Below are 11,647 nucleotides of genomic sequence, written 5' to 3' on the forward strand. Positions count from 1 at the left end.
GCACACAGCCATGCCGGCAGCATTTTCCACCTTCTATCCCTGTAAAGCTGTGCATTAATGCTCATTAACAGACCCACCTAACTAAAAAACAATAAAAGTCTGTGCTCGGTTTCAGGGATTTTCTCCTTAGCTCTACTCTGATCCTTGGAGAGCACATGGAACAGCAAATGCCTGAAACCTCCATTCTGTACAAATCAACATTTTGATAGGCTTAGTAACATTAAAAAAATCAAATTAACTTAGAATTCTTTCAATAGAAAAGAGAGCCATTTGCTATACGTGAAGTTAAAATTAATTTTGTATCCATTTCTCTCATTAATATGAATTACAGTCTCACATGCAGAATCTAAGCTTGGACTGGGTTTGAATAATAAAACTGTAATATTATTATTTCACTAAACTGCCATGATATTTTGTTAAGCAGTGAAGAAAATGTTCTGTATTCTATACTAACACATCATGAACATTGACTTTGCATATTTAGTCTTGGATATTCAAATAAGGAGTAGATCAAGACATGACTTTAAACCAGGCCTTCCACATTCTGCTGTGAGACCCATCAAGCTGCTTTTCTTCACCGGGAAAAAGAGGTACAAGAAATTGTCTGTGTACCAATACCAGATTTGTTGCAGGTTTGGTGATGGCCAAAGTTAACCTAAGTATGTTCAAACAGTCTCTAATAATATAGGACAGGGAATGGAGCCATGGGGAAAAAATCAGATCAGAACAGGAGAATACAATCACGCAAAACAGTTCATTTCTCTTCCTCATCTTTCATCCCAAGAAAAAAGATAAAGAACAGAAGGAAAATAAAGCATGCACAAACACAGAGACTTACATAAAAATTAAAGCTTTAATAACTTATATTGTACAGAAATAGTCTATGCTTTAGAAAGAGAGGAACACCATGACATGTATATGCCATACTGATTCTACTGCTCAAAAGCACCAAAAGGTGCTCAAGTGATGATAACAATAATTCAGAGTGAGAACAACATTTGGGACAGAAAATGACAGAAAAGAGAGAAAATGAAACAAAAGGCACACAAAGATACTGTAGCACCACAACAGACAAAAATATCATCAAGAGCAGCTTGAGAGAAATACTGTCAATTACTTGCTTCATTTTACAGAAGTGTTAACATGAAAATACCACAATAAAACAATGCTGTAGTCTATGTAAAGTATGCTGCAGACATCAGCATTAGAAAAACAAGTGTAGTGTTTAAATTTTGAGGTAAAGGAGAAAGTGGAATTTTGCTACATGTACTTTTCACTCAAACTAATAAACTCTGGGATACTTTCCAAGCCATACATAAGACAGGATAATGAACATCTGACATTGTCTGTGTACTTTAGAGGATTTCACTTCAAACCTTTGGTTATCACTGTTACCACCTACAGGTCATAATGCTGATTCCATTTTGGATCAAGTGTATTCTTCACAGTATCTGTAGAATGGCATTGGCCAGATCCATCCACCACGACCTTAGCAAAGGGGTCAGGAAGTCCTAACAGGAGGAAAAGAAAAAAAAGCTAGCAAGTGGATCAGGATGCTTTGAAGTCCTTTATCACTGCTCAATTATTTAATCTTTCATTTGAAGATTTATTTGCCTTTTATTCATAAATGAGAGTCCTACTTAAAGAATGGGAATAACATGATGTATTAAACAAAGGAAATGGGTACATTAGCAATTTAGTTAACTGATATGGACTAAGAAAAAGTTGTGTAAGTCAAACACATTCAGAAAAAAAAATTTAAACTCCTTAATCTTCCTAATTCAGGTTTGAGTAAATTCTCAGTATACAAAGAAGCCAGAAAACAGATTTACATTCTTTTTATGTTTAAGATCAAATCACAGTCATTACTTTGGCTGATATTGGTGTAACAGTGAATTGCCTGTAACAGGTTATTCTTGCTTTTGGGATCTACTTGGTGTACTGCTGGCTTTGTGCTCCATTTGCTGTCAGCTCAGAAACACTGAACACAAGTTCATCTGAACACCAAAAATCAGTGTAAAGATGGTGCTGAACTCCAGAGCCAGGGATGGAAACAGAGCACCTTGTGCTGAACTGACACCAAGGGATGGGCCCACCACTGATGCCCCAGGTCCTGTCCCTTTTGCCTTTACACTAATTCATTCCTCCCCTCATCCAGTGTTGTGAGTCAGCTGGAGGAACTAAGGTGGGGAAACGTTAATCACATTTGCTGAGGTGCAATTCTGCACCAGTTGCACTTCCTCAGGTGACTCAGCTGGAACTGGTCAGGCAGCAGAGGCCTTGGGACAAGTGGGGGACAAAGGAGTGGGACCTTGGGACATCTGTGCTTCAGCACCACACACTTCAGATCCTCAGGAGTTTTTTTCAGGCATGATCAAACTGTTAAACACCCAAAAACTTGCAATCAATACAGAAATTCAGATATAAGCAAAGTTTTAGAAGTATCTCAAATCACAGTATAATTCTGGATCATTGCCTCTTCAATTTCTTTTCAAAGCTCAGGTCTGCTCTTCTGAATTCCTTCTCCTCCCAGGTGGGAGGTGGCAGGCAGGTGATCTGTGCATGCAGGACACAGACAATGGCATTCCTTTCTGCCTCCTTCATCTACTTAGAACTTCTTTCAAAACATTATTAAAATTAATTAAAATATAATTTCAGAGTATGTCTATATTATGAGGTGATTATTAATAATTAAGGAGTACATCCGTTTGCTTAACAAAAAGTTCTTGTATGAAAAACAACTTAATAAATATATGATACTAAATTTGAAAAACACATAATTTGCCTGAGTGGGTAAATTCACTTCCCACTCCCACAAAAACAGAGAGAATGTGTCAGTGTTTTAATTATTATTATGGTTCTGTGATGAGTGTCACCTAAGGCAAAAACAGAAGCCCTGAAATAAAACATCAAAGCCCTCAGTACCCGTACTGCAAATATCTTAATATAATGATCACATGCAAACACTGGACTATAGAACTTGCATAATATTTGTTCCACCTAGAAATAAATGTATAAAACTTAACAACTACTTACGGAAAAAGTCCTTTTTAACCAAGTTTTTTGCACACAGTACTGCAAGAAAAACAGAAATACAAAATTCAGTTACTGATCGCCAACTTTTAAAAAAAGAAGTTATTTTACCTGTCCAGCATTCCAGCAAATCCTGCTTAAAATAAAATGAACATAAATTAACTGTGCTCCTTCCTCATTTATATTGTCATGCAAATTAATTCCTGAAAGCTGAGTTGGAAGTGTCATCTTTTGGCAATTTACCACAAGGCAGATTACAGTGGAGGTGAGATGGCCATGGTTTCCTCAGGCAGCAGTTTCACATGCCTTTTTTTTTTTCCCCCCTCTCAACTGTTTTACTAACTGTGAGTTCACCAGAGAGGGGCTTGGAGCTGGTTCACCACAATTAGTGCTGGGACACAAGCAGGGGCTTATGTTCAGTTCTATAGCCCAGCAAAAGCTTCTTTGATCATAAAAAACAGAACATTAGGCAGCCAAGGATTTCTGTTATCCTGCATGGTAATAAATAAAAGGTTTTACCTGAAGAGCATTTGGGTGGAGCACACTAACTTCTAAAGCCAGAGTTTTGATGGTTCCAAAGATATCTTTTATTTGTAGCAGCTGATAATTGTTTCAGGCTTTTTTTGTTTGTTTAAATTAAAAGGGAGGAACATCTGCATTTGTCAGCTAAAGATACCCGCGGGAAAACAATCACCTATGAGAATACATTTAAATAAATAAATAAATAAAAGGTCAAAGGGGACAAATTTCATATAAAGGTGCCAAGGTACACAACGAAGACTTCTCTTCACAAATTGCACCACTGTTCAACTACTATGCTTATCTATTATCACAGGTTTAGTAAGCAGGAAATATTAGATTCCCCTGTGAAACATTAAAATATTTACTGATAACACAAAAGGATTCTTGGGGATTGAGCAAAAGCATGAATTCCCACAGCTAGTAGTTAAAAAAAAAAAAAAAAAAAAAAAAAAAAGGGGGAGTGGGGAGAGTTATTTGGTTGGAACCAGCTGCTGCAGGAGATTCCTCACTATATGATTCCCTTGGATATTTTTCCCATGAGATCGCCAATATTTATTAATGCCAGGAAATGAAAAGACACAAAAGTGCATCCAATAATCACATCCCACGGGCACTACTTAAAACCAAACACCATTGGTCATCCTTTTCCCCCCAGAATACCCTCCCACTGATCCTGCAAGACTCCTGATCCCCCCCTGCCTGAATAAAAGCAAGCAGAGGCAATCCATGAGCACTCCCCATGAAGACCTCCACAGCCAGGGCAGAGAAACACCACCCTGGACAGTCTAAATAATGGAATTCATGTTTTCCCAATTTTTACATTCATAAAGATCCTGATTTTAATGAATGGGAATTCAGGGATTCCAATTCCATGAGAATTCAGCACTGTAAAATCTGGCTACAACTCTGCTAAGGAGTTTTGGCCCTCCATAAACACAAGAGATGCCTATCAGTAGCTACAGGGAATCATAGAACAATCCGCTCACATTGACCTATCCCACACGAAAAAGACATAAAAGTTCCCAGGAAAATTTCAGAACAGTAGTTTGATGAAAGGGGCTGCTAACAACACTGTTAACCTGAAAAAGAAGTGCCTGGTTCCACACTGGTAGTTGCTGGGGTTTTTAAAAGATGATAAAAGTAATAAATACTGGTAGTCCTAAAGCAGAGCTCCATTTAAGGGATTTTCACCCAATAATTTCAATCTAAACAGTCAACAGTAGTAAAACACTAATAGAGAGCCAAAAGTTTTAGGTATTTCTGATACTCAGCATTCAAGTACATGTAGAAAAGAGACTGTCACATCACTGTCTGCTCCAAAAATCAAATACAGTTCTTTGGATGGTGTGATAAAAACACAGTTACCAAAGGCTTCCACGTGCCCAACAATTGGAAGTTTACACTACCCAGAATATTGACAACAACCTAAAGGCATTTGAAAAAAAGAGGTAATAGAAAACTGCTTTTGCAGCTCCTTAAGATTTTATTACGCCAAGAATATCCTCAGATGAGTGGTAACACAACAGACATCATCTGCCCAAGAACTGCAATAGGTTATTGGTCACCAGCCACCATTCATCTAGTGGTGAAAAGCTTCACGTAAAATAGATGCTTATACAGATGGCAAGTTTTTAAAGTATCTTAAAAAATATACAATTATTGTCACAGTTTCACCCATTATAAGTAATGGGAAGCGTCAAGTGAAGCTGTAGGCTTTAAATCCAATAGTTAAGTCAAAATACATCTACAGCACAGCAAGCCACACAGGGTGTTCCTGAAACTGTATAATGTCCAAGACAAAAGAGGTTCAACTATTCTTGTGAGAGAAATTGTAAGGTTAACTAATTACAAACATTTCTTTTCAAAAATAAAGCAAGCCTGCCAATGCAATTTAACTGAAGTCTCATTTTTGTAAGATTGGGCACACGCAGAGCACACAGACTAATAACTGCTTCCCCAACAATTACCCACGAGTGAACAAACTAATATTTTTGGCTCGACTTTTCCCTCTCTAGTAACCACATTTAAGGCAAGTCAGATGTCAACCCACTCTGGGTTTGTCAGGTTAACAAAACAGGAGAGATGCTGAGAAAGCTTCCATTAACAACACCCTCTCTGCCAGGTATTTCTAGGTGAAAAAGCCCAGGTCCCAGGAGCATCAGCTCAGCTCAAAGTGAAACAATCTTCTTCCACACACAGAGCTCTAATCTATCCCAGGACTTTTCTGGACAAAACTTTTCCCACTGGTGGGAAAAGTACCAGAGTTTATGCTCCACTTTTCTAACAGTTTCAACACTGTATTAAAACCTGTTCTGAATATTCTGATAACCAGCTGATTAATAGTTCCTTGAGAATAAAAACTAAGGAAGTTCGGCTTCCTATGGATTTATATTTCATGGCTGACTGAAGGCTGTGGCTGAGGCTTTTCCCACTAGGCATTCAGACAGACCCTCTCCCAAGCAGGCTCTCCCGTGGTCCAGAAGCACGGGATCTGCTGCAGCTTTTTCCTTTCACTTCAGGTCACTGCCAGGGTCTCCTCTTTATCCAGGCAATGATTCTCACAAAACTCATGGGACTTAATTATCTTAGAGTCCTCTATCCTAGGTTCAATTTGAGCTAAAGATTCAAAAACCAGAAAGAACTAGAGGGAGATTTCTTTCCCTTGACAAAGCCAAGTTAAAGTGCTGATGATTCTGGACCCAACGTACGCCACTATCAGATCTACACAGCCCCACCGTTAATGGATCCTCTGGAGGCACGATGGCACCGTTATTTATTATTTGGATGTGCTTCTTTTAAGGCACTTTTTGTTACAATTATTTTGAAAAAAAAGTTAAGCTATTTAAACTTGCACTGGAACTAGAATGCAAACCAATGGCTGGATATAGTGACCTTGGCTTGGAAAAAAAAGAGGGGGCGTGTGGTACTGTAAGTGCATCATCAAATGACATTAATGGCTTCTAGCACACATGTGTAGATAAAATATTCATTACAGGGAATCAGTGAGTCAATGGATAACTATGTTTCGTGTTTATTACTGACTTCCTGGGTAGTCTACAGAAAAGAGAACATTAATATTCCAATATATATGTGTGCCAAGACAAACAGCACATCAATTTTACATAGTATACATACATTAAATATTTTTGTTCGTGCTTTATGATCTCATTCTAACATACGCTACTCAGGTCTGCTCACAGAAACATGAAAAGCGCATAATGTTATAAGCTACCCAGTCTCCTTCTATGACAGCTTTGCTACACCGTCCACAAATATTCAAAAATAGGAATTAAGTGAATCACATTTGCCAATTTCCTTTTTCTGATTTATTACTCCTGTGACTGACAAAGAATGGTTTATTGAAAAATAATTTAACTATTCCAAGTAAGTGCAAAATATTTAGTATCCCAAACCCCTATAATCTATGTCTTAGCTATTAAAATTTACATGCAGTTATAGAGGGGGTCAATAATTGGTTGAACTCACATAAAAATTGAAAGGAACTATGACTATTGAAAAGGTGAATTTTATAGAAAGATAAATATTTCTCTCTCATTTTCTGAACTCTGTTTATTCTTTTTGCTAGTTACTGAAGAACTCTTGTTAAAACTGCTGCTTACTTTGGAACCATTTTTACAAAAAAATCAAAATTTTAATGACATCAAGCTGTTCTTACAGAAGGTATTCTATGTTATACATTACCACTATTTTTATAAGTATTAAAAAGTATGTTTATTTCAGAATAATAAGTATATCAGTAACACCAGGTCTCCACAGTTAGAGGGAAGAACATGAAGCCCATGAAGTGGAAAGGGAGAGCTCCAGCGTAGGAAGCTTGTGCTGAAAACAAGCAAAAACTCAAAGATCTATGAGATTTCACAGAATCACCACCTCTGAGACTTGAGCTCAGAGTCTTCAATGATCTATTCACCTCCAAAGGCTGGAAAACACCAGAATGAGTGCTGAGGAAGCAACATAAGAAGGGAAGGAACTGTTATGTGAATTCAGAGAACCTGGACATTTAAAGGCTGTGTATTCAACCCTCATGGGTATTTCCCGCCTGTATCAAACTGTTTACAGCCAACTTGTTCACCAGATTCACCTGCAAAACAGGAACACCACTACTTTACCTCACAGGTAGGTTTTAGTGTTACATTATCTGCATGTTGGTACACTCTCAGTTACCTGTTAAAATGCACCTCTTGATTTATGAAAAATTACAAGGTTTAAATGTGTTTATACCCAGCAGCATGAGGTACAAACACCTCAGGGCTACAGCTGTAGACAATCACTGTAGAAACATATTAGTCTTAAAATTCCTATGTTAAAAATAATATTGCTTAAGCCATCTTAAGTAAGTAGTTTTTAAATGTGTATATTTGAGACACACCAATACTATCAAAGAAAGATTAAGGAAGACAGGTAAGAAAATAAAAATAATCATGAATGTCCATGGAAGTGAGCACACCAGATGCAGAAGGAAACACACAATCAACACACTTAAGTCTGTACATGACTCAGTAGAACCCCCCCATTCCATGCTAGTCATCCATAAGAACCAACACTTTGTCAACAGACAGCTCCACAGTCATGGGGAGGAAAGCACTCGGTCCAAAGCTAAGATTATGTTTTCTAATCTTCTAGCTTTTTGTGTCATCACCACAGAAGAACAAGTTCAGCCTTCTGAATCCAACCAACAGTTTTAACATTATAATTCCTGTTGGTTATTTCTTTCCCCGAGGGTTTTTCTCTCAGAAAAAGCGCTTGTTCAAGAACATATGTAACACATGGGAGAGCAACAGGCTGCCTATCAATTTTTACCACAATGGCTCATTTTGAAGACAAGTCTTTCTTCCCCTACAGAAACACCATCTTTTACTGAAAGCCATTAGCATTGGGTTTTGTGATCAGATCCCAGTTGTTTGCACGTTCTACGCAGAGCAATACAATAACCAAAATAAGTCCCAGCTGTAGAAACACAATGCTACGCTGTTGCTAATGTGTGTTGTACTGATAATGAATGGTCGTCTATGCTTTAATCTGAGTAAAGTTCCCAACTGCTCTGCCTCTCCTTGCCAAAAATTCCCCTTCCTCCTCCAGACTGTGGTTGCATTCCAATTACACTGCTGATTGGAATGAGCCTGCTTGGGGGAGGGAGAGAGGCAAATGAAGCCACACTCACGCCCCTCCTCGCCTTCACAGCTGCCCCTGGGACCCAGAAATTGCTCGGGTGTTTGAACTGAAGGCTGACATGACGTACTTTTCTCCACATAGTACAAAACTCTTTTCAAATTCACTTATTTCTTTTAGAAATGGCATTTGTGACAGGCAAACAGCACACCGTGCACAGGTTCCAGCAGGATGGCTCAATACTTTAAACATTTTTAAACAAGTTTTTAAACCTACTGGTTTCTTCCATTGTTGGCACGCTCACAAGAAACTTACGTTTCTCTGCTTGCATTCCCTCCCTGTACCTGCCTGAATTCCCACATGGGAAGATATAAAACAGGAGGTCTTCAACTATTTATTGAATAAAGAGCTGTAAGTAACGCCATATGGATTTTGCAAATACAGCTGTTGAGGTAATAACTTCCTCCATTAAGATTTTGAAATAAAATTGTTTACCCCAACTATTAAGTTTTATTTTACAGTTAATCTCTCTGAGGATTTTTTTAAGGTTCCATTTCCTTTGAAAGGTGCTTTTTCTGCAGATGAACAAAATGCGACAGAATGTGACCCTAAAACTAAGAGTTTACTTTTGCTTAATGAAATTCCTGCATTTTTGAAGATTGCAATCAATTATCGTCAAGAAGGGACACACAAAGGCAGGCAAGCCAAACAAATAGTGTGTTTTACAGGTGCACAGGGGTTTGGAGTCAATTTGCAGCATGAAATGGGTCAGAACACAGCAGCTGACTATTATTCCAAGCAGGATCGGTGATCGGAGCGTGCTGGAAGGTTTCATATTGCACCCAACAGTACAGGGGGCTGCAGCTGTTCCTCCCTCAAAGCAGGTCTAGCAAGCACAGGGATACAAGGTAGAGCAGGAAGCTGAACTGGCTTAACAGAAAATTAACCTTCTGGGGAGATGGATTAGTTCACCGTTGGCTCCTAGAGCTGCACAGACTTATCCTGCAGTCACGCTATCTGCAAACCTGCGGCAAAGGAAGTGGCAGAAGCACATGGCTGCAGAGCAGGGAGGATCAGCCAGGCTGCCCTTCTTGCAGTTGTGCAGGAGAAGTGCACCCCATACCCTTATAAGAGCTTTCAGCTCTAAAAATAAAATGCCCAATATTTTCACTTTAATGCAGACATAGTTTTTCCTCCTGCCTCTGTTTTGCAGCTCCAGAAATGTATTTTATTAAAAATAAAATTAAGTTAAAAAGCAGATTTTGCTACCAATATACCAAAATTACCAGCTAACACCCTTCAGGTTTTTAGAGACACAATCTTCTCCTTAAACATTCAGCTTTTCCATTTCTCAGAGCACACTCAGAAATGCAGAACTACAACACAAAAAAGCACTTCTCTTGCAAGTACACACACAGCTGTTTCCAGGCTGCTCTGTTTTACTTAGGGACAGCTGCTCTTTTCTGGGTCTCACAAAGCACCAGAAATTCAAAATAACCCAATGAGCTCTAAACTAGAGTCAGTACAAAACACGTACACACACATAGAATGGTAGGATCATTATTTTCCCCAGTACTGCATTGTAAAATTCAGCATTACCCTAATTAACACTCCAAATTACACCCTCTCCAGGGCCCAGTAGAGGCAGCACACGGAGCTGCAGGTGCCATATGCCAGCACAGGGAAGCCCAGTTCACCCAAGGACACTGGACAAGCTGATGCTGATTTCAGACACACTCTGCTCAATGAGATCCAAGGCAATCACTCTCCTCCACCCCTGGATCCCTGGCTCTGCAGCTGAAGAGCTGCAGGGCAAGCAGCCAGGTACACCCCAAACACCATGATTAGGCTTCTTCACCTGGGTATCTTTTTCTGATGTCAATTAGGAGCTCCATCGCATGATCCCTTCTGCTCCCAAACTATGGGAGGCAGGACGACTGGGTGACTTCTTCAGCAGGCACAGCTGCCTCACAGCACACCTACAGCTTATATTGGTAGGAAACTAATTTCTAATTCTCTTACAGACCTATACATCTCATTTAAATTGAATGCAAACTTAGTACAAGTTAGAATTGGTACACGATTCTAAGAATAAGCATTAGAACAGTTCAAAAGTACTAATGGATTTTTAAAGTGCTATTTAATATTAACATGTCAGGTTGCAAAAAAATATTCTAAGTGACATATAAAAGCATCACTGCTAGGCTGATGTCCAAACACAAGGTAGACAGCTTTAAAATAAACTCAATTAAAATATGCATTGGTATAAACATAGTACTAGAAAAGCACTTTTAGCAAGAATTTCCTTAGTACTAATTGTTACAATTCTAAATTTTCCCATAAACACATTTCTGTAAGTTCAACTTCAACACAAGCCAGATGCTAAATCCTTAATATACTACATGTAAAGTGAAACCCATTTCCAAGGATCACATACATTATAAGCATTGTCAGTGAGAAACCCGTGTCTCAACAAAACAGAATTTTTCCTGTGGGACTAAACAAACAAACCCACGATAACCAGCATTCAAACACCAAACAGCAATATGGATATCCAAAAGTGACAAATGCCCTAATAATGTAATATAATGTAAACTACTGCGAAAGATGCCAGAACCTAACACAAAACCAGTACATTTTCTGTTCAACAGATTCACTCTAAGTTCTCCACAAGAATAGGCTGTGCTGTGACTAGATTTAGAATTCCAGACCCATATAACTTGCATATAATGTAACTCATGGAGGTTAAAATCCAAATGAAAACATCAGACATTTATCAGAGATAACAAAGATGCAATGCATCACTGGGTAGAAACAGTTAAGCCAATAAATCATTAATGTCATGCAATAATAAAATTCTGGAAGAGAGTCTCCAAGGTTGTTTTAAATTCCCGTAAGGGAAGGATGATACGACAGCGACTCCAGACTCCAGCAGTCTGTGCCGGGGACGGCTGAGTGACTT

At 38.6% G+C, this 11,647-nt stretch overlaps 1 protein-coding gene across 2 annotated transcripts in view; it reads right to left on the reverse strand.

Annotated features, from left to right (window-relative positions):
• Positions 1-11,647, reverse strand: part of SMURF2 (SMAD specific E3 ubiquitin protein ligase 2) — a 41,664-nt gene that overhangs the window by 28,133 nt on the left and 1,884 nt on the right. For both annotated transcript variants that reach the window (XM_017739142.1, XM_017739144.1), the window contains exons 3-4: positions 3,037-3,075; positions 1,403-1,511 (exon numbers count right to left, since the gene is read on the reverse strand). In XM_017739142.1, the coding sequence (XP_017594631.1) occupies positions 1,403-1,511; positions 3,037-3,075 (148 nt within the window). The remainder of the gene's footprint in view (positions 1-1,402; positions 1,512-3,036; positions 3,076-11,647) is intronic.

The sequence above is a fragment of the Corvus brachyrhynchos genome, unplaced genomic scaffold (genome assembly GCF_000691975.1).
Source record: "Corvus brachyrhynchos isolate BGI_N302 unplaced genomic scaffold, ASM69197v1 scaffold407, whole genome shotgun sequence".
In the NCBI taxonomy this organism is placed as follows: domain Eukaryota; kingdom Metazoa; phylum Chordata; class Aves; order Passeriformes; family Corvidae; genus Corvus; species Corvus brachyrhynchos.